This window comes from Bactrocera neohumeralis, unplaced genomic scaffold, assembly GCF_024586455.1.
Source record: "Bactrocera neohumeralis isolate Rockhampton unplaced genomic scaffold, APGP_CSIRO_Bneo_wtdbg2-racon-allhic-juicebox.fasta_v2 cluster11, whole genome shotgun sequence".
NCBI classification, from domain to species: Eukaryota; Metazoa; Arthropoda; class Insecta; order Diptera; family Tephritidae; genus Bactrocera; species Bactrocera neohumeralis.
The window spans coordinates 25,588,857-25,613,493 of NW_026089624.1; the positions used below are offsets into that span (position 1 = coordinate 25,588,857).

Genomic DNA, 24,637 nt, shown 5'->3' on the forward strand with positions numbered 1-24,637 from the left:
TATGAATTCATTAGAATGCTTTTGTATTTAAAAATGCACCCTCTATCTTCGAAAGATGTGTTGACGATATTCTGAGAGATTATATAAATAAATTTCCGTTTGTATACATCGACGACGTGTTAACTTATTCTTCCACACCCGAAGAACACATTAATCATATCCAAACTGTAGTCAACGCCTTGCATAAAGCTAATATGAAAATCTCAAACGAAAAATCACACTTCTTTAAAAATCAAGTTGAACACCTAGGACACATAATAACACATAACAGAATAACAGTAAACCCAAAGAATTAAGGTAATTTTTAGGTGTGACAGGATATTATAGAAAATATACAAGGATATGGTAAAATAACTAAATCGCTTACCATACATTTGCAAGGAGATAATGGAACCACAAGTAAGAGAATGTCAGCAAAACAGGACACTAAATTAGATAATGAAGCAATAAAAGCTTTGGGAATAATTAAAACTAAATTCAAAGAACAAGTTGAACTATAAGGTGCGTTCCAGAGTAAGCAGGACTTAAAAAGAAACAGAACAAATGATTTTTTCGGCAAAATCAATTTACTTTATTTAAAAAAGTCTCCTTCTCCTTCAATACAGCTTTTGCACGGTCCAAAAGCATGTCAAACGAGTGTTTCAGCTCGTTGGCCGGTATGCCGGTGCAAGCCTTTTGAATGGCCTCTACGTCTGCATAACGCTTTCATTGGAAAATGCATTTTCCCGAAAAGGAAGAAGTCGCACGGTGCCATATCAGGTGAATACGGGGAGTGGTTAATGGTTAAAATGTGATGTTTGTTCAAATAATCGGCCACAAGCGTCGATCGATGAGACGGCGCATTATCGTGAAACTTTCATCTTCGCGATATTCGGGCTGAACACGTCGAATATGGCGCACCAAACGCTTGAAAACTCCAAGGTAGAATACCGCATTAACGTTTTGGCAGGTTGGATTAAATTCTTTGTGGATAAAACCCTTGGATTCATAAAAACAAATCAGCATTGCTTTCACTTTTGACTTCTCCATGTGTGATTTTTTGGGTTTCGGCTCGTCCGGTGCCTTCCATTCAGCACTCTGGCGTTTCGTTTCAGGATCATATTAGAAACACCACGTTTCGTCACCAGTCACAATAAATAATAATAATAATAATACAATTGTAAAGGAAGTTTTTGTCCTTTTTGTCCTTTTTTGACCTCTTTAATGATGTCCTTCAAATGTTGGATTCTGAGCAATTTTTGGTCGTCAGTCAATTTGTGCGGAACAAAACGTGCATACACCTTTCGTAAGTCAAATGTGATAAATCGATGTTTGGAGATGTTCAACTCCATTTCAATGAATTTCAATAATGATTTCAGCTGATTTTTGATGAATGCACACACAGTTTCGATGGAATTTCCGGTGATCACGGCTTTTGATTGGCCCACTTGTTGATCGTCATTTATGTCCTCACGAGCACTTTGAAAACGTTGAAACCACTTGAGCACACTGCTACGGGATAGGAAATCATCGCCATAAATTTGTTTCATCAATTGAAACGTTTCGGTAAACGTTTTAACATTTTTGAAACAAAATTTAATGTTGGCTCTTGTTCGAAGCTCATTTTCGCACCGATAACACAAACATACTGACATTTAAATCGCGATAACTTCACTTCCAATCAATGAAATGTCATGAAATTCCCACTGGACAATCGGTAAAGACAGCAGATTCTAACGCACTGGTCGACAAATAGATGACGCCACCAGGGGGCACTAGATTCAAAACTTTACTTTGGAAAGCACCTTCCTCAAAACCTTTTGATTTAACTACGGATGTAATCAGGAATCAGGAGCACAAATTGTACATATGTATATAAACTAGGAAATCAAACTGTAGTAGCAGATGCACTATCAAGACATAAAATTAACACTTCTACATTAGAATGAATGCATTCAACACATAGTTCACCAAATGAAAATTACAATAATACAAAAGATTCAATTAATTCATTTAAAAATCAAATTCTATTAACAAAAAGTAAACAAAATAAAAAGGAAACAAACAATTTTTCCAAAATACCACAGACACACTAATGAATATAAAAATACACAATACCTGACAAAAACTTCAAGGAGATTTTAGAATCAAGCTACAATAATATCGGGTGATTTTTTTGAGGTTAGGATTTTCATGCATTAGTATTTGACAGATCACGTGGGATTTCAGACATGGTGTCAAAGAGAAAGATGCTCAGTATGCTTTGACATTTCATCATGAATAGACTTACTAACGAGCAACGCTTGCAAATCATTGAATTTTATTACCAAAATCAGTGTTCGGTTCGAAATGTGTTTCGCGCTTTACGTCCGATTTATGGTCTACATAATCGACCAAATGAGCAAACAATTAATGCGATTGTGACCAAGTTTCGCACTCAGTTTACTTTATTGGACATTAAACCAACCACACGAATGCGTACAGTGCGTATAGAAGAGAATATTGCGTCTGTTTCTGAGAGTGTGGCTGAAGACCGTGAAATGTCGATTCGTCGCCGTTCGCAGCAATTGGGTTTGTGTTATTCGAACATGGAAGATTTTACGCAAAGATCTTGGTGTTAAACCGTATAAAATACAGCTCGTGCAAGAACTGAAGCCGAACGATCTGCCACAACGTCGAATTTTCAGTGAATGGGCCCTAGAAAAGTTGGCAGAAAATCCGCTTTTTTATCGACAAATTTTGTTCAGCGATGAGGCTCATTTCTGGTTGAATGGCTACGTAAATAAGCAAAATTGCCGCATTTGGGGTGAAGAGCAACCAGAAGCCGTTCAAGAACTGCATCCCGAAAAATGCACTGTTTGGTGTGGTTTGTACGCTGGTGGAATCATTGGACCGTATTTTTTCAAAGATGCTGTTGGACGCAACGTTACGGTGAATGGCGATCGCTATCGTTCGATGCTAACAAACTTTTTGTTGCCAAAAATGGAAGAACTGAACTTGGTTGACATGTGGTTTCAACAAGATGGCGCTACATGCCACACACTCGCGATTCTATGGCCATTTTGAGGGAAAACTTCGGAGACCAATTCATCTCAAGAAATGGACCCGTAAGTTGGCCACCAAGATCAGAAACGATTTGGCGCCTGTTTTAGACTATTTTTTGTGGGGCTACGTCAAGTCTAAAGTCTACAGAAATAAGCCAGCAACTATTCCAGCTTTGGAAGACAACATTTCCGAAGAAATCGCGGGCTATTCCGGCCGAAATGCTGGAAAAAGTTGCCCAAAATTGGACTTTCCGAATGGACCACCTAAGACGCAGCCGCGGTCAACATTTAAATGAAATTATCTTCAAGAAGTAAATGTCATGAACCAATCTAACGTTTCAAATAAAGAACCGATGAGATTTAAAAAAAAAATTTTATGCTTTTTTTTTTTCAAAAAGTTATTGAGATTAAAAAATCACCCGATACAATTAAAATAAATGAACAGCAACTGTTTAAAATAAAAACACTACTGACTAAACATTAAGTTGCAATCTTTTTATAGCAAAAAATTTAACAGAAGACATGACAAACAAATAGAGCACATAGAAATGAGAAAAACAATTTAATAGAAATAAAACGACAATACTTTTGGCCGGATTTGTCGAAACAAATTAGACACTTTGCGAGAAACTGATAATTTGCTATGAATCAAGTTACGGACGTAGACCCACAAAACAACTGAGAGGGAGAACACCAGCAACAGAAGAATCTATAAGTATGGATTTTTTTACATAGGTAATTAAACGTATATAATTAGTGTATGTAGATACTCAAAATACTTATCAATGAGAGAAATAGCTGACAAAATAAACACTGTGGACAAATTAAAAGAAATTTTCACACTCACGTACCCATATTGTAAAAATTTACAAACAGACAATGAGAATATGTTAACATCAGCAACTTGAATGTCACTTTATCAAAGACTACAAATAGTACACAATCGAACGCCAACAGCTCATTCAACATCGAAAGATATTGTCGAAAGGTTATATAGCTCACTTAAGGAAATAGCAGCAAATTTAGCTAAACAAAATAATACAGATCCAATTACAGAAATAGTCAACGCAGTCTACGAATATAATAGGACAATACATTCCGTGACTAAACAAACACCTATAGACGTATTTTTTAACCGAACATAATAGCCTGAATTAAAACAATTAATTGAAAAAAATAAAGACAAGGTATTGAGATATCATAATAAAAAAAGAATTCAAAAAAGTTGTAAAGCAAAACAAATAATATACGCATTATCAAAAGGCAGAGCGAAATTATCTACAACTTCGAAGTTATGACTGTCAACAGTGACGTAGCAGCCAAGTCGCGAGTGCAAAAACTGTTTGTTTGATGACAGGAGATATTTCGTCTCGCCCTCGTTCATCGCAGATTGAAGAAATTGCACGATAGGGAGTCGCCTTATCAAACGGCTCTGAAAGGTTCTTCACGATCCAGAAAGAGCTTTTGGTGTTGCTTAACGTCAGTTTACACAGCCGTATTAGTTTTGCAATATAAAGGCAGATCCTTTTCGTGCTGTCGAAAGCAGCTTTGAAATCGACGAAGAGGTGGTGTGTGTCGATTCTCCTTCCATAGGTCTTCTCCAAAATTTGGCGCATGGTGAATATTTTGTCGGTTGTTGATTTGTCAGGTCTAAAGCTACACTGATAAGGTCCAATCAGTTTGTTGACGATGGGCTTTAATCTTTCACACAATACGCTCGATAGGACCTTATACGCTATGTTGAGAAGGGTTATCTCACGGTAGTTGGCGCAGATTGTGAGATCTTCCTCCCGCCGCTTTGTTGTTCTTCAGGCGGGTAATTGCTATTCGAACCTCCTCATGGTCGGGCAATGGAACGTCGGCTCCATCGTCATCAATTAGGCTCTTGAAATCTTCAGTAAGCCGCCGCATTTTTTCGTAGAATTTTCGAGCATTACCCCTGTCGGCCAGCTTATCGAGCTCTTCGTACTCACGCATTTTGGCCTCTTTCTTTTTCTGTCTGCAACTGCCTACGCTTCCCTCTTCAACTCTCGGTATATATCCCATCCCGCACATGTTGTGGTCGATCGTAACGTCGCGAGGTAGGCAGCCTGTTTTCTCTCCGCTGCGACACGGCACTCCTCGTCCTACCAGCTGTTCTTTTGTACTTTCCGAAAACCAATGGTTTCGGTTGCAGCTGTATGTAAGGAATTTGAAATGCCGTCCCACAGTTCCTTTATACCGAGTTGTTAACGAATGCTCTCAGAGAGCAGGAGTGCAATCCGAGTAGAAAATCGTTCGGCTGTCTGTTGTGATTGCAGCTTCTCGACGTCGAACCTTCCTTGTGTTTGTTGGCATGCGTTTTTTGCTGCACAGAGGTGGGTGCGAATCTTGGCTGCAACAAGATAAGTGGTCCGAGTTGATGTTAGGACCTCGGATCGTACGCACATCTAAAACACTGGAGACGGAAGACACGTCTATCACAACATGATCGATCTGGTTGGTGGTTTTTCAATCCGGAGACAGCCAGGTAGTTTGACGAATCTTCTTATGCTGGAATCTAGTACTGCAGATAACCATATTTCGGCCCCGGCGAAGTCAATCAGCCTCAACCCATTTGGGGATGTTTCGTCGTGGAGGCTGAATTTACCGACCGTAGTGCCAAAGATACCTTCTTGCCTTCTTTGTTAAAGTCGCCAAGCACGATTTTGACATCGTGGCGAGGGGCAGCTCTCATAATCGCGCTCCAAGCACTCATAGAAGGCATCTTTGGTCACATCGCCCTTCTCTTCGGTCGGGGCGTGGGCGCGAATCAGCGATATGTTGAAGAACGTCGCTTTGATGCGGATTGTGGCTAGACGTTCATTCACCGGAGTCGGCGACGGAGTCTCTCTCCCACCACGAATCCAACACTAAACTAGCGCTCCTTTATATGGCCACTGTAGTAAATGTCACAAGGACCTACTCGTCTCTGTTCTTGTCCCGTCCATCGCATTTCTTGGACGGCGGTGATGTCAGCCTTTATTTTCGCGAGGACATCAACCAGCTGGGCAGCGGCACCTTCCCAATTAAGGGTCCGGACATTCCAGGTGCATGCCCTGATATCATAGTCCTTATTTCGTTTGCCATGGTCGTCATCAAAAGAGGGTTTCTCTTCCGAGGCTTCTTGTTCCTTTTCATTGGGGGTGTATTTGGCGGGTCCCAAACCCAGTGCACAACCCTTGTAAGGGATGTTTCGCCTTCTCACTTTAGCTCGCCTTCGAACGGATGTTCTTAGGCTACCCAGAGGATACTTGGTCAAAGACCGGAAGTAGTGAGCTGACTTGAGCCATGTGTAAAAGAATCGTTTCTGGCCACTCCTAAGTGAATGGAGATCAGAGAACTTTCTTCCCTTGCGTGAACTTCTACACAGGACTCCAGCCTCCTATCTTCTTCCAACAATCTTAAAAATACAAAAATCGTTTTAACAGAAACGTACGAAACCTTTGGTCTTTTAACTCCTTAGGGACAATAATTAAATTTATAACAGGAATTCCAGACCACGATGACCTAATATAAATAAAGACCCGCCTAAGTGAAATAATAGAATATAATAACCAGCAAAGAGTTATAAATTCTTACTTTGAACGACTTATTTCAATGATTGATCCTTAATCAATTTCAAAAAGTTTAATCATATCAGAAACTTTAAAAGAACTCGTAACTTTATTCGAAACCATAAACTCAGTAAAAACAGGAAACTACTTGTCCAAATCTTTAAATTTATATGATATGAAACAAATAATTAAACACGAGGAAATAGAAATTCCCCTTTTGAATGTAGTGGAATATTTACAATCAATGTCGCTAGAACTAAGGATACATATGTACATAATTATATACAAATACCCTTTATTAGAAAGTAAAATATATCAAGTAATGCCATTAAGCTATTTGCAGGGAAAATTTTTATTAGACGAGTATATCGCACAATCTAACATAAATAATTATATTAGAGTATCAATCTGTAAACAACTTTCAAGTAACTTTATAAGTAAAATTAACAAAGAAAACAACTGTACATTAAAACTCTTAACAAAAGAAGAAGCAACTTGTAAAACTATAGGAGAAACAAATCCAAACATTAGAATCCTAGATTACGGTAATATCGGGTGATTTTTTAAGAGCTTGATAACTTTTTTAAAAAAAAAACATAAAATTTGCAAAATCTCATCGGTTCTTTATTTGAAACGTTAGATTGGTTCATGACATTTACTTTTTGAAGATAATTTCATTTAAATTTGACTTCTTCGGCTGCGTATTTTAGGTGGTCCATTCGGAAAGTCCCATTTTGGGCAACTTTTTCGAGCATTTCGGCCGGAATAGCCCGAATTTCTTCGGAAATGTTGTCTTCCAAAGCTGGAATAGTTGCTGGCTTATTTCTGTAGACTTTAGACTTGACGTAGCCCCACAAAAAATAGTCTAAAGGCGTTAAATCGCATGATCTTGGTGGCCAACTTACGGGTCCATTTCTTGAGATGAATTGTTCTCCGAAGTTTTCCCTCAAAATGGCCATAGAATCGCGAGCTGTGTGGCATGTAGCGCCATCTTGTTGAAACCACATGTCAACCAAGTTCAGTTCTTCCATTTTTGGCAACAAAAAGTTTGTTAGCATCGAACGATAGCGATCGCCATTCACCGTAACGTTGCGTCCAACAGCATCTTTGAAAAATACGGTCCAATGATTCCACCAGCGTACAAACCACACCAAACAGTGCATTTTTCGGGATGCATGGGCAGTTCTTGAACGGCTTCTGGTTGCTCTTCACCCCAAATGCGGCAATTTTGCTTATTTACGTAGCCATTCAACCAGAAATGAGCCTCATCGCTGAACAAAATTTGTGGATAAAAAAGCGGATTTTCTGCCAACTTTTCTAGGGCCCATTCACTGAAAATTCGACGTTGTGGCAGATCGTTCGGCTTCAGTTCTTGCACGAGCTGTATTTTATACGGTTTTACACCAAGATCTTTGCGTAAAATCTTCCATGTGGTCGAATAACACAAACCCAATTGCTGCGAACGGCGACGAATCGACATTTCACGGTCTTCAGCCACACTCTCAGAAACAGACGCAATATTCTCTTCTGTACGCACTGTACGCATTCGTGTGGTTGGTTTAATGTCCAATAAAGTAAAACTCACTTGGTCGATTATGTAGACCATAAATCGGACGTAAAGCGCGAAACACATTTCGAACCGAACACTGATTTTGGTAATAAAATTCAATGATTTGCAAGCGTTGCTCGTTAGTAAGTCTATTCATGATGAAATGTCAAAGCATACTGAGCATCTTTCTCTTTGACACCAGGTCTGAAATCCCACGTGATCTGTCAAATACTAATGCATGAAAATCCTAACCTCAAAAAAATCACCCGATATAATAGTAGATGGAGAACACATAGTAAATAACGAAACAATCTTAGTAACAAACGTAATGTATTTCAACAACGCGGTACACATAGACGGAAAGGATTCAACAGGATTAAATAAAACAAATCTCTCAACATGATTATTGAAGAAGTCATCAACTCAATTGAAGAAACGAAATTGACCAATATACAAAAATTACACAAACTTCTTATTTTACATCAGACAACTCAAGAACTACATGAACTTCATGAATTCACAACCAACTTTACGCTGATAAAATCAGGACATTTTCTTAGAAGAGGGAGAGTTAACACCCGTACCAACATGACAGAGTACAGAGAGTAACAGCTAAAACCAGTTTCAACATAATCAATAACATAAGGGGGTATTCCAAGAATGATAGAATACAAGATTACGACACTAGTTTACAGTTAGTTTTTTTCGGTTTAGCTCTTGACAATTTTTACAAAAACAAATACATTGTGCAACAATTTCGTGACGTCACACTTATGCGTTGAGACGAACAAGCATAGAAATGCATACAAATTGTAAACAGAAAAGTAAACACTTTTTGAAATTCCCAAAATAATATTAATTCATTCGTATTTGCAGGAAAAATTTCAGTGGAATGTTTAGAATATTGTTGCGAGAAAATATGTATATAATTAGTTTTAGGCACATCCACAATAAATATGTAGAGTAGCATGTGTGGAAATTGTTCAAATGAAGAAAACCAGTGTAAGTGTACTGTTGCATTTATTTAAATTTCTAAGCATAAATATATTAATTTTTTAAAATGAAATGTGCAGTGGCTTGTTGTAATAATTATTATGCAATTAAAGGATCGAAAACGAGTTTTTTCAGTTTTCCGGCCGATTTAAAAGTTGCCAAAAAATTGGTGTTATTTTGCAAAAGAAATGATATATTTAATACTAAATTAATAATTTCACAATTCTTTTATCATAATTTCATACATCTGATACATCTGAACTTATAATATATGTATATATTTATATACAACACAAGAAACGTCTTCTCAATTTGAATCACAACTTAATAGACAATTTTATTATCAATAGGCCGATATATTTCTTTAGAAATGATTCAAATCTTTTCACTCAACAATATTCAATCGCTTTACTAAAACTTTTTATTAAAATCGAAAGAATTAATAATATTTTGCGAATTTACAAAAGTGTTTACTTTTCTGTTTACAATTTGCAAGCCATTTGACAGTTTTTCACTCTTCTTCTTTTCAACACCTAACTATGACGTTTCATAATGGCGGTTGTCGTAATCTTGTATTCTATCATTCTTGGGGTATTCTCATATAATCACTTCGAAAAATCGATTTTTATTTTTTTATTTTGACAGTAAACCATAGTAACTTATCATAGTATTTGATAAGTTACAGCTCAAGTGGTGAACACATAGAGCGCGACAGACTGCAGCAGCACGACTGAAAACGTCGTTGTTCATCTTACTACATGTACATTTTGAGAATCAACAACAACACAATGGCCGGCATGTACACAAAACAACGCAGTTGTCCATTTTGTATGTACACAATTTCGTTGTGGCCATACTAATTCCTTTCACTTCAATGAAATTTTAATATTTTGTTCAAAATGAAATTTTTTATGCAAAAAATAAGTAAATAGGTAAATATTTTTGCTTTAAATTATTAATTTTTATTACAAATGATATAATAGAGCTACCACTTGTATAAACTAACAATAATAATGAAGAAAAATTTCCTGCATTATTGTGAGAAAAGCGTGGAATGCTCGATATATGAAAATTATGTCACCAAGCACCCCACGCTTTTCTCACAGCAATGCAGACAATTTTCCTTCATTATTATTGTTAGTTTATACAAAGAATAATTTTTCACTTTTTAATTTGATATGTTTTAAAAGCGTGTTTTTTAGTTTTTTTAAACTATATTTATTTTTAATTTTTTAGTTTGAAGTGAGAAACTCCAAATTTGTTAATATATGAACTATGACATGTAGTACGGGTTAAGTAAATCGATAATAAGGCAGCATTTAATATCTACTAGTAACCTTTCATTGACTAATTGTTATATTATTTGCGACCAAGTTCTATTGACGACTTTACGAATTATTACTTCTTAATCGAATCATTTCTTCCAAAGCTTCACTGTTACGTGGGGTTTTACCTGTCAACTTTGAACAGTCTAGTTCTTCAATTCGAATACCGTCCAAAGATCTACAACGACTAAATGCTACATAAGCTTGTCCAGCAGCAAACAGTCGAGAGCTCAGATAAAGTACTGCATGATCTACTGTATAACCAGAGAACGTATATTTATAAATTTATACATTTATGACATTTATAAATATACGTTCCCTGGTACAACCTTGAATCTTATGAACGGTCGACGCCCAACTCAGTATGCTATTAAAATGTCACCAAAACTAGTTTTATATAGATGTTGCATACTTTTAAGCGCATCTTTTTGGTGAGCTGCTCAAACTTACTTTCGCCTTCCTACAGTGCCGCTCAAATACACTAGGTTTCAGTACCACTTAAAAAAGTTATAAACATACACACATACATACATACATACATACATACATACATACATACAAGTGAAGCTAATAAAAGCGTATTAAAAATACGTGTCACGTTGTTTGTACGCGATGGACATCTAAATTACTGAACCGATTTTAGTAAATCTTAGCACACTGGGTGCAGTTCAAACCAACTTATAAGATGGGGTAGTAAAAACAATTCATAAATAAATAATATAGTGAAAGCTGTATTAAATGGACGCTCCAGCAACCGGACATCTCCATTAACCATGCACATTGTTGATGTTTAGTAAGTACAATCTATTAAGCGAACAACTCAATTAACTGGCAGAAAGACTGGTAACCAGACATTGAGAAAGCAGCCTTAAATTCTTTATTTTTTCCAATGAAATTTGTTTGCATATTCAAAATTAAATCTCAAGTACAATCTCTTGGATTCTTATACTGACAAAAAAGTTTTCGCCTGTACTCGTAAATAAAATTTTCATTGCACTGAATAGCTTATTACTTGAATAAAAGTGTAAAATGTGTACCCCAGCAACGCGTGGCCGGATCCCCTAGTAGTATATAAGTTAACACCAGAAATGTTACAAACAAACCAATAACTGCCGACGTCAACTATCCCCAATAGGAAATATTCCAGACGTTTAGTCAGCAGAAACAAACAAGTGGGAACAACATCCGCCATGCGCCGCAAGTCAGCAGAATCAAACAATTGGGAAGATCATCCGCTATGCGCCGTATAAGCGAACGTTAAACAAAAGTGCTAACGCAAGTAGATTTAGGCAATATTAAGAATATGTTTAATTGTAAATTAAATTTAGTTGTTATTTGGATTTTAAACAATAAAGGTCAATTTGACCACAAAAAATATTTTTTTACGACTTTGTAACTAATAAGTCGTTAATTGGCGCCCGAGCCTAAAAGCAGCTGAATTTAAATTCCTTACCCACGCTTGAGGAAGGAAGGTGAGCCACTGGGAGCAAGACGGTGATCCAGTAGTATCCAGAAGGAAAAAAGGACCAAATCATCATTGCCAGCCGCCATGAAGCTGATCATAATGTAAGAAATAGGTTAAGATTGTGAAAAATTGTAGAAACCAAAATAAGTTAAAAGAATTCAAAAGTTTAAAAGAGTGAATATATATGTATTTCCATTTAATATCCTTCAAAACAAAAATTGTTTTAAAATTGTGAAAGTTTTTAAAAAGAATCAAGTGAATTGTTATACAAAAAGGAAATATATTTTTCTCTTCCTCTCACGAAAATTAGTAAAAATTAAGTTTATATTAAGCAAATTTAACAATAATACAAAATCGTTCATAATATAAACAAATCAAATAAAATAAGGCTTGTACAGCCTATAAAAAATATTTTTAAATATAAAAATAACATTAATTATCTCTGCGATTCCGTAGCCAACTCAGGCGTTGACCGGACCCTCTAGAGTATAAATCAAATAATACAAGGCTTGTAATAAATAAATAAAATAATTTTTAAAAAAATATTTTTAAATATAAAAATAACATTAATTATCTCTGCGATTCCGTAGCCAACTCAGGAGTTGACCGGACCCTCTAGAGTATAAATAACCCGTTCCTAGAAAGGATAACATAAATTTTCTGTAAAACAAAATAAATAACATAATCATAAAGGACCTCTCCAAAAATGGCTAACCCAAACAACCTGATTAGGCCATCATTGCTAGGGAATGCTGCTCCCACTGCTACAGCAGGACCTTCGGCTCCGGCTAACCAAATTTCGCCAGAATTGGCAAACATAATTAAAACTATGGTAGCCCAAGCCCTAGAAACGAATGGACCCAACTTAGTTCAAAGTGTCCTTAATAACGCAACAAATCCCATAGTAACCGATCAGACAATAGACGTACAATTTCAGAATAACATGAGCGAGATGGATAAAATACCAGATGTAGTACGCTCATTACGAGAATTTTCAGGAAACTCTTCAGAGTTTAGCTCCTGGAAAAAAAGCGTAGAACGCATTTTGAGGATATACGAACCTTCAAAAGGCACTCCGCGCTATTTCGGTATTTTAAATGTAATACGAAACAAAATAATCGGAAAGGCAGATATTGCACTAGAGTCCTATAACACACCATTGGACTGGACAGCAATCTCTCGCTGTTTAACTACTCATTACGCCGACAAACGGGACATACTAGGTACGCTAGAATACCAAATGACTTGCCTCAAACAAGGTAGACTGACAGTGAACGAATTCTACCAAAAGGTATACGCACATTTATCACTCATATTAAACAAAATAGGCTGCATGGAAGTTGGAGAAGAAGCAGTACAGTTGTTGACAGAAAATTATCGTTCAAAGGCCTTCGATACTTTTGTCAGAGGACTTTCAGGCGATCTACCTAGGCTTCTCGGTATTAAAGAACCAAAGAGCTTACCTGAAGCCCTACACCTATGCCTAAAGCTCGAAAACCAGAATTTTAGAGCCTACCACGCAAATAATCAATTTTTTAACGCGCCGTCAACATCTTGACAACAGGGCTTTACCCAACAAAATTCACGACAACATTTTACCCAACCAAGATACTCCCAACCACAAAACCAACAAGTTTCACAGACAAAATTCCATCCTGAACTAGCTTATCTACCGCAACCTTTGACAAATCCTAACCCATACAACTATCAACGCGCACAACAAAATATTACCCACCTAATATTCAGAATTCTATAAACCAGAACCCAAATCAATTTAACCAGCAATATAACCAACAAACCCATACTCCACCAAGACCTCCTAAACCACCTCAACCCATGGACGTAGACGTGAGCCTGCGGACAAACGCGATTAATTATGCAAACAGGCGAAACCCTAAAATTATTGGTAAGCGACCTGTAAGTGCATCCAATAAAAATGAAATTCAAGCAAAAGTGCAAAGAAACTTTCACTTGAATTCAACCCCAGATCCACATAATGAACAGAATTACCAAGATAATCAGTACAATTACGACTATCAGGACAACGAATATAATCACGACTATAACTCAACCCAGGACGATGGAAATGAACACTCTTTAGACCTGACAGACGTACATTTTTTATATTAAACAGCTCTTCGTTGCCATATTTCAGATTCAAAACGAAGAGCGGACAAATCTTAAAAATATTAGTTGATACTGGTTCCAACAAGAACTATATTCAATCAAGTTTAGTAAAAAATCCCAAAGAAAATGATAACCCTTTTTATGCAAATTCCGTAGGTGGTAAAATAAAAATTACGCACCACGCACTTCTAAATCTTTTCAATATCAAAGAATGCAATTTAAAATTTTTCCTACTACCAACTCTCACCACTTTTCATGCCCAAGTTAGGATAATAGAAAAGCAATAGAAGATATCAGGGAACCATTGCGACAAATACTTTTCGCTTTCGGTGTACCCAAAACAATAGTCATAGACAACGAGAAATCTCTAAATTCATCTTCAATACAATTTATGGTCGAAGATCAACTTGGTATTAGAATTTTTAAAACACCCCCTTACGCGAGCAAAGTTAACAGACAGGTAGAAAGATTTCATTCTACCCTATCTGAAATTATGCGTTGTCTTCAAACTGAACATACCCATCGCTCCTTTCAGGAACTCCTTGACCGTTGCACATACGAGTATAATTACTCCATACACTCTGCTACAGGGAAACGACCAATAGAAACATTTTTTGGTAGACGCATTTCAATAGACCCAGAGCAATACGAGAAAGCAAGACAAGAAAATATCATAACTCTTCAGAAAAGACAAGCAAAAGATTTAGAATTTCACAATAAAACACGAAAGCCAACGAAAACCTACTCCCCTGGGGAAATAATATATGTTAGAATAAACAAACGATTAGGATCCAAGCTCACAGCTAGATATAAAAAAGAAGTTGTGAAAGAGGATAAATCCAGTGTAGTAATTACGGAGAAAGGACGAACGGTACACAAAAGCAACATTAAAACCTAGTTTTATTACCCCTTCTTTTTTCCTTTTTCTTCCTCTTACAGATTTTTCGTAAACCTGGTGTACGCAGACTTCCAAGTAATAGACTACACCAACTCGCAGTTAGCAACATTTAATACAGGACTAACCAAAATTCAAACAGGAACGTACAGATTAATACATAAAGTCGACCTGGATGCATGCCAGAAAACATTGAATGAAATAAGCAGCATCATTAAGATAAAGATCACTGAAGAAAATCCCTTCCTTCCTATTCTCATTAACGAACTAAACTTGACACAGACTTATTTAAACAGACTTAAACCAAGGAGATTTAAAAAATCTATAGATGCACTAGGGACAGTCTGGAAATGGATCGCTGGAAATCCCGACCACGACGACCTAGTAATTCTAGAAAATCAACTTAACAATATAATAGAAAATAACAATAAACAAGTAATAATTAACAAAGTAATTTTTGACAGAATTAACAATATCACCACAATATCAAATAAAATAATAAAATCTTTACAAACGAACGAAGAAATACAACACCATTTGGCTCTTGAAATAAAATATAAATTAAAAATTATTAAAGAGGAAATAATTAATATAGATTACGCAATGCATTGGGCAAAGGCCGGCATCGTAAATTCATATATTTTGTCAAATGATGAACATAGATTAATAAAATCTGTATTTGAAAATAATAATTTTCTTCTTCTTCTTAATTGGCGTAGAAACCGCTTAAGCGATTATAGTCGAGTTAACAACATCGCGCCAGTCGTTTCTTCTTTTCGCTACGTGGCGCCAATTGGATATTCCAAGCGAAGCCAGGTCCTTCTGCACTTGGTCCTTCCAACGGAGTGGAGGTCTTCCTCTTCCTCTGCTTCCCCCGGCGGGTACTGCGTCGAATATTTTCAGAGCTGGAGTGTTTTCGTCCATCCGGACAACATGACCTAGCCAGCGTAGCCGCTGTCTTTTAATTCGCTGAACTATGTCGATGTCGTAGTATATCTCGTACAGCTCATCGTTCCATCGAATGCGGTATTCGCCGTGGCTAACGCGCAAAGGACCATAAATCTTTCGCAGAACTTTTCTCTCGAAAACTCGCAACATCGACTCATCCGTTGTTGACATCGTCCAAGACTCTGCACCATACAGCAGGACGGGAATTATGAGTGACTTATAGAGTTTGGTTTTTGTTTGTCGAGAGAGGACTTTGCTTCTCAACTGCCTACTCAGTCCGAAGTAGCACCTGTTGGCAAGAGTTATCCTGCGTTGGATTTCTAGGCTGACATTGTTGGTGGTGTTTACGCTGGTTCCAAGATAGACGAAATTATCTACGACTTCAAAGTTATGCCTGTCAATAGTGACGTGAGAGCCAAGTCGCGAATGCGACGACTGTTTGTTTGATGACAGGAGATATTTCGTCTTGCCCTCGTTAACTGCCAGACCCATTTTCTGTGCTTCCTTGTCCAGCCTGGAGAAAGCAGAACTAACGGCGCGGGTGTTGAGGCCGATGATATCAATATCATCGGCATACGCCAGCAGCTGTACACTCTTATAGAAGATGGTACCTTCTCTATTTAGTTCTGCGGCTCGAACTATTTTCTCCAAAAGCAGGTTGAAAAAGTCGCACGATAGGGAATCGCCTTGTCTGAAACCTCGTTTGGTATCGAACGGCTCGGAGAGGTCCTTCCCGATCCTGACGGAGCTTTTGGTGTTACTCAACGTCAGTTTACACAGCCGTATTAGTTTTGCGGGGATACCAAATTCAGACATCGCGGCATAAAGGCAGCTCCTTTTCGTGCTGTCGAAAGCAGCTTTTAAATCGACGAAGAGGTGGTGTGTGTCGATTCTCCTTTCACGGGTCTTTTCCAAGATTTGGCGCATGATGAATATCTGGTCGGTTGTTGATTTGCCAGGTCTAAAGCCACACTGATAAGGTCCAATCAGTTTGTTGACGGTGGGCTTTAATCTTTCACACAATACGCTCGATAGAACCTTATATGCGATGTTGAGGAGGCTAATCCCACGGTAGTTGGCGCAGATTGTGGGGTCTCCTTTTTTATGGATTGGGCATAGCACACTTAAATTCCAATCGTTGGGCATGCTTTCGTCCGACCATATTTTACAAAGAAGCTGATGCATGCACCTTATCAGTTCTTCGCCGCCGTGTTTGAATAGCTCGGCCGGCAATCCGTCGGCCCCTGCCGCTTTGTTGTTCTTCAGGCGGGCAATTGCTATTCGAACTTCTTCATGGTCGGGTAATGGAACGTCTGCTCCATCGTCATCGATTGGGGAATCGGGTTCTCCTTCTCCTGGTGTTGTGCGTTCACTGCCATTCAGCAGGCTGGAGAAGTGTTCCCTCCATAATTTAAGTATGCTCTGGGCATCAGTGACTAGATCACCTTTGGGGGTTCTACAAGAGTACGCTCCGGTCTTGAAACCTTCTGTAAGCAGCCGCATTTTTTCGTAGAATTTTCGAGCATTACCCCTGTCGGCCAGCTTATCAAGCTCTTCGTACTCACGCATTTCAGCCTCTTTCTTCTTCTGTCTACAAATGCGTCTCGCTTCCCTCTTCAACTCTCGGTATCTATCCCATCCCGCACGTGTAGTGGTCGATCGTAACGTTGCGAGGTAGGCAGCCGGTTTTCTCTCCGCTGCGACACGGCACTCCTCGTCGTACCAGCTGTTCTTTTGCACTTTCCGAAAACCAATGGTTTCGGTTGCAGCTGTACGTAAGGAGTTTGAAATGCCGTCCAACAGTTCCCTTATACCGAGTTGTTGACGAGTGCTCTCAGAGAGCAGGAGTGCAAGCCGAGTAGAAAATCGTTCGGCTGTCTGTTGTTGGTGGCGCGCGTTTTTTGCTGCACAGAGGCGGGTGCGAATCTTAGCTGCAACAAGATAGTGGTCCGAGTCGATGTTAGGACCTCGGAGCGCACGCACATCTAAAACACTGGAGACGTGTCTTCCGTCTATCACAACATGATCGATCTGGTTGGTAGTTTTTCGATCCGGAGACAGCCAGGTAGCTTGATGAATCTTCTTATGCTGGAATCTAGTACTACAGATAACCATATTTCGGGCCCCGGCGAAGTCAATCAGCCTCAGCCCATTAGGGGATGTTTCGTCGTGGAGGCCGAATTTACCGACCGTAGTGCCAAAGACACCTTCTTTGCCCACCCTGGCGTTAAAGTCGCCAAGCACGATTTTGGCATCGTGGCGGGGGCAGCCTTCATAAGTGCGCCCCAAGCACTCATAAAAGGCATCTTTGGTCACATCGTCCTTCTCTTCCGTCGGGGCGTGGGCGCAAATCAGCGATATGTTGAAGAACCTCGCTTTGATGCGGATTGTGGCTAGACGTTCATTCACCGCAGTGAATGATAGTACTCGGCGACGGAGTCTCTCTCCCACCACGATAATAATTTTACATTAAATAATATGGAAGACTCACTAGAGCTAGCGAATATAAAAGTCGCCTCAAACAATACAATGTTACTTTATATAGTCGGAATACCCGTAACAAATGAGGATATTTGCGACTCAATTTTGATAAAACCAATAAAAATAAGGAAAAATATTAATAAAATCTCCTATGAGGATATAGTTACTTGTAATGACAAAGTTTTTGGCGTTAAGAATAAATGTAAGGAACATAATAATATAAGAATTTGTAGCCGTAGGAATTTAATAGATATTAGTAACACTACTTGCGTCCCTCGACTACTTCGAAGCGAACCAGCGGAATGCACTATAATAAACAATCAGCACATCCCATCAGTAGAGAATATCTCACCTGGCATCATACTTCTAAATCAGTACAATGGCACAATAGAGATCGACAACCAAAAGATAAATCTTACTGGATCGTACCCAGTACAATATCACAATTCTACAGTTAGCATTGACGAACAAAAATATACCTTTAGCGAAACGTTAAGCACCAAACCACTACCCGCAATTCTGCAACCAAATCTCCCTTCAAATAGGGAAGAAGAAATCCTAAGTTTGGAAATGTTGAAAGAACTCCACATGAACAACACCAAACACCTAAAAGCACTACATATAACCCACAGAGCAGCTTTAATCACGAATTTATCTCTTTCAATCATCAGTCTGATATTCGTAGCGGTAATAGTCATCGCATTAGTTCTAAGGGAACTTTTCAAAAGCAAACTGGTAGAACGGTCAAGTTATAACATAAACGTAAACGTGAATGACCCTAAAGAGTTCACAACATCCGAAACACCACAGTTAACAGAGTCAATAACGCTAGTAAACCAAATGCAGTAACCCAGTAGAACAAACGGGGACGTTTGTTTTTAGGGGTGGAGGAGTTAACACCAGAAATGTTACAAACAAACCAATAACTGCCGACGTCAACTATCCCCAATAGGAAATATTCCAGACGTTTAGTCAGCAGAAACAAACAAGTGGGAACAACATCCGCCATGCGCCGCAAGTCAGCAGAAACAAACAATTGGGAAGAACATCCGCTATGCGCCGTATAAGCGAACGTTAAACAAAAGTGCTAACGCAAGTAGATTTAGGCAATATTAAGAATATGTTTAATTGTAAATTAAGTTTAGTTGTTATTTGGATTTTAAACAATAAAGGTCAATTTGACCACAAAAAATATTTTTTTACGACTTTGTAACTAATAAGTCGTTAATTTATATAACTATATATCCATTTCGCTTAGTTTTAGGTGAAACATACAACCGTTAGGTGAAAAAACTATTATGCTCTGTAGCAACAGGTTGCAAGAGTATAAAAAGAGGTGAGTAGTTTAAGTTTCGAAAGTTTTTATTTTATAGATATTAATTCGATGATTATTTTGAGCAGATATGACCGAAAAAACAAAATGGTCGAAAGATGGAATCAATGGAATGTATTATATTACGTGAAATCTTCGATGTACCTGAATCGAAATGATAAAGCTCAGGCTTTCAATAAAATATGCCAAGTTTTTAGTTATAAAAGAAATGGAAAACCTTGAAGTCCCAATATTTAAGAGGGCGCACTTTTAAAAAGCTGGATCTGGCTTGAATGAAATTTTTACTTCAAAATTATGGTGTTTCGCAATATTTAAGAGGAATTCACGAGTTGTGCACTTTTAAAAAAGCGGATCTGGCTTGAATGACATTTTTACTTCAAAACTATGGTGTTTCTTCCATTTAAAACTTCTGATGTCACACAATCAAGTAAGGAGCGGAGAATCAAATTACGAGGCAATAATTTTATTAAATTTTTTTTCATAACTTTTGTATTAATATAAAATCTTTTTTATTCAGGATCGTGATTCGTTGAATTTTATTCCGGAATTTGATTCAGTATTAAGTCAATCAAATGAAACAACAAGTATCCAAACGACTTCAGCATAAGTTTTTTATATAGTAAGGGCCGAATTCACAGTGATTAGTTAACCAATACCAACGGCTTAACCCACTACTTTTCATTAACAATGCTTAGTTAGCTATTAGTTAAACCCCCAATCTCTGCTGTCTAACTACTGGTCAAATAACCGCTGATGTTGTAAAAGTACAATTGACAATTGCTTTCACTGATACTTTGTTGAAATGGCTTGCGAATATGATATTGAGTCTGATATTGGTAGTGATGTGGACATCGAGGACATTCGGAATATAAGTATAGATCGTCTCCAAAAAAGATGAGTAATCGTCCAAACTTTTTCAAAATGTATGATCCCGTAGAGTTTCAGAATCTGTTCCGTCTGAGCAAAAAGTGGCGTGGCAAGTTGTAGAGTATATACGACCAGGAATTCAAACCAAAACAGTTTGGTTAAATCTATATATATATATATATATATATGTATATAAAATTGTCCGAAGCGAAATAATTCCATAACTCGAGAGTGGCCGAACCGATTTTAATGATTTGTACATTGATGGAAATATAGTTTCTCAGTACGGGTTTAAAAAAAAAAAACAAAAAGATTAAAAGATCATAATTTCAAAATGTCTTATTTTGACCACTCGGCGAGTTACGACATCTTTTTTCGATGTTTTAAAATTTTTTTTATTTATCTATTTTGGCAACAACCAGAAAAGAATCAATTTTGAATGTAACATATTGAACTGTTAGATAGACACTCAAACTAACGCCATTTGTTATCGATCGATGCCAATTTTGTTCACGTTGACTAAAAAACTGTTTACGTCCATTGTACATGGACTTGACGTTTCGTCAAAATGAAGATAACTATCTGTTACGATTTCGTCGATTGCTTCAACAATTCTGCATTAATCTTACCGGCAACGTACTATATGTTGGCAGTCAATGCCACATGCACGAGTACGCTCAAGATGCGATGGCGTTTGTTCGACAGTACGGTCGTCCAGATTTATTTGTCACCTTCACTTGCAACTCAAGATGGGTTGATATTCAGCGCAATTTAATTCTCGGCCAAACATCGAGTGATCGACATGATATCACCGCACGTGTCTTCAGACAGAAGCTGAAAACTCTAATGGATTTCATTATTAAATAACGTGTATTTTGTATGTTCGATGCTGGATGTATTCTGTTGAATGGCAGAAGATAAGTCTGCCGCACGCGTATATTTTACTTTGATTCGTTGAAAAGATTCGACCAGACAAAATCGATGCTGTCATTTGCGCAGAGATACCGTATTCAGAAATTAATCAAGAATTGTATGATATAGTCATCAATAATATGATTCACGGACAGTGTGGCAACAATAACATGGATTCAACCTGCATGGCTAACGGCAAGTATTCTAAACGCTACCCACGTCCTCTCACTGCGGAAACTATTTCCGGCAACGACGGATAACAGTTCCGTTATATGGGAAGTGAGCGGGGTTATTCATCCGTTTTCACACTGTCGATAGGAGTTTTAATATGATTTATATTCACCAAATTTGGCTTAAGTGGCTTTGGACATATCTACATTAAACTTGTTAGAGGACGAGGCCACGCCCACTTTCCCAAAATAATTTGCGCAAGGTGCTCTTGCTACTGCGATTCTCTGTTACAGCTTTATATCTTAATTTGGTGCTTAGTTATGGCACTTATATGTTTAATGGCGATTTGTATGCCCATTTACGAAATCGAATTTTTATACCCTGAACAGGGTATATTAAGTTTGTCACGAAGTTTGTAACACCCAGAAGGAATCGTCGGAGACCCTATAAAGTATATTTATAAATGATCAGTATGTCGAGCTGTGTCGATTTAGCCATGTCCGTTTGTCTGTCTGTCTGTATATATACGAACTAGTCCCTCAGTTTTTAAGATATCATTTTGAAATTTTGCAAACGTCATTTTCTCTTCAAGAAGCTGCTCATTTGTCGGAACGGCCGATATTGGACCACTATAACATATAGCTGCCATGCAAACTGAACGATCGGAATCAAATGCTTGTATGGAAAACTTTCACATTTGACAAGATATATTCACGAAATTTGGTATATATTATTTTCTAAAGATCTCCGAAGAAAATGTTCAGATCGGTTGACTATAGCATATAGCTGCTATACAAACTGAATACATAGTTACTAACAGAAATGCACCTGTGAAGGGTATTTAGCTTCGGTGCAACCGAAGTTAACGTTTTTTCTTGTTTTTTTTTTCCAAGTTTCATCAAGATACATATCTTCATTTTTACTCAAGTAACAGCTTGCACGGACGGACGGACGGACAGGCAGCCAGTCAACCGGATTTAAACTTTTCCCGTCATCCTGATCATTTATATACTTAAGTATACATACATAACCCTATATCTATCTGGTTTATTTTTCGGTGTTACGTACAACCGTTAGGAGAACAAAACTATAATACTCTATTGCAACTGGTTCCAAAAGATAAATCCAAATCAATCAATCTTATTACATGGATATATTGTGACAAAAAATAAATTCTAAATTTCATTCCAATTAAACCTGAAAAAGGTTCATAGGGCGTCAATTACATTTTGCATTCATTTGAGAAGGAGCGGTTTATGTAGGTTACTATGTTTTCTTGATGTTTTCGAGAAAAAATGGTGAGGTGGTCTATTATTTTTTACTTCTTACAAAACATTCATTATTTAATTACATTTCTTGTTTTACTTAAATAAAATTTTATTCGAACTAAATTCTTTGCGTTAAAAAAAAATTGAAATAAACACATCTTTTTATAAAACCTCAATTATGTTATTACATTGAATACTGATAAATGTTAACAATATAACTAAACTGTTTTATCTAGGCCCAATTACAGCTTTCAATCAACTTTTCTTTCGTTATTAAAATATGACACGAATTCTTGTCTTCTGCCCCGAATTTTTGTTACTACCAGCAGCGTAAACAGATCCGTAGGTTGCAGAAATCAATGAGCTTATCACACTGAAGTTCAGAAACAAAGTTTGAAATTAAAATTACCTGTGGTCGGCGATAGTTTTTCCGCTGCAGAAATTGATGCACGCATCCTTGTAACCTGCTTTTAAGTTTTATTAAGTTTTCATTTACTGCGGCATTTCTGCCACTTTGTCCTACATATCAATTAGATCTACCATTACAGAAATAAGTTTTACTTAGTATTAAACTTTCAAAAAAATGTTTCACTACAAAACTTCACAAATCAATTTCCACTATACCCTTCAAAATACAAAATATCTCTCATTAGTTCAATTTAAATAAATGTTTAATTCATTTCATATCTTGATTTTAGAGCTTTCCAAGCCAAATTAGTATTATCGTCATTTAATGTGAACTGTTTTTCTATGAAACCTGCTTGACCTTTAGTTTTGTATCGGAGGTGGTACAATTTTTGCATTTGATAATTTTGGGTGGTTTATGTAAACGGCTGTTACCATAACCCAGAAGGACGGCTATTGTTTATAGCATCCATGAATTTTTTTTTTGTGAAATGCGAGCAGCTTGAGGTGGATCCTAGAACTTGCTTCTGAAATTTGTGCTATTTGTGGCAGCTCTACCCTCGGATGTGGAATTGATTAAAGATCATAGTTTTTGCATATTCAAACTACTCTAAGCAGTTTTCGTAATTGGCGTAAGCCGAGAATTTGAAATGTTCTGGTAGATCTGAGTCGTCAGATTCTACTATAGCATCATAAGCATTAGATTTCATGATTTCGGTAGTACAGTCTGGTTCACTTGATTAGAGGCAACAATTTTTGTGAAAGAAAATGTTGATTAAAGTTTCTATATTTGATCTTTCAACAAATAGTTTTCTGCTAACTCAAGCTAAGACTGTACTGGTTTAAAAATACAAACACATCGAAATATTATTTCAGCTAACGGTATTTCGTAGCGGTAAAAGTTCGGCAGCTGCAATATTCTGCTTAATTTATTGGTTCACTTGAATAGAGGCACTTAGTTTGCTTACATCATTTGCGCAATAAAGGTGTGAAACTAAATATTGTTTTAAGCATTCATTGTGTTAAGTCGTAAACTAGTAAATTCGAATAAAATGAGAAAGCGGAAAAGTTTATCAGAGCGAGAAAAAGGACAAATTGATATATTGACCTCTGAAAGACTTTCGAATCGCCGAATTGCCAAAAAGATTGGTCGAAGTCCAAATGTTGTTGATCATTATGTGAAAAAGAGTGCCTCCTACGGTAAGAACTACAAAGGTAGGACTGCGATGGCTTTAACACCAAAGGAAACCCGGAAAGTCCTTAGGATTGCATCCAATTCCGCACTTTCAACATCAAAAAT

At 37.3% G+C, this 24,637-nt stretch overlaps 1 protein-coding gene across 1 annotated transcript; it reads left to right on the top strand.

The window, feature by feature from the left end:
- Window positions 1–12,636: 12,636 nt before the first annotated feature.
- Window positions 12,637–18,793, top strand: LOC126766074 (uncharacterized). Its single transcript, XM_050483774.1, has 4 exons — window positions 12,637–12,941; window positions 14,997–15,846; window positions 18,337–18,717; window positions 18,773–18,793. Exons 1-4 carry the CDS (start codon window positions 12,637–12,639, stop codon window positions 18,791–18,793), a joined length of 1,557 nt encoding a protein of 518 aa, XP_050339731.1.
- Window positions 18,794–24,637: the final 5,844 nt, after the last annotated feature.

What these genes read in the sequence shown, in the direction of transcription:
- LOC126766074 (XM_050483774.1), top strand. Translation starts at nt 12,637, where the DNA reads ATGGCTAACCCAAACAACCTGATTAGGCCATCATTGCTAGGGAATGCT. An exon ending in TTTTCAGGAAACTCTTCAGA is followed by an intron (nt 12,942 to 14,996) that starts GTTTAGCTCCTG and finishes TTCCTCTTACAG; the next exon opens with ATTTTTCGTAAACCTGGTGT. An exon ending in ACAATCAGCACATCCCATCA is followed by an intron (nt 18,718 to 18,772) that starts GTAGAGAATATC and finishes ATGGCACAATAG; the next exon opens with AGATCGACAACCAAAAGATA.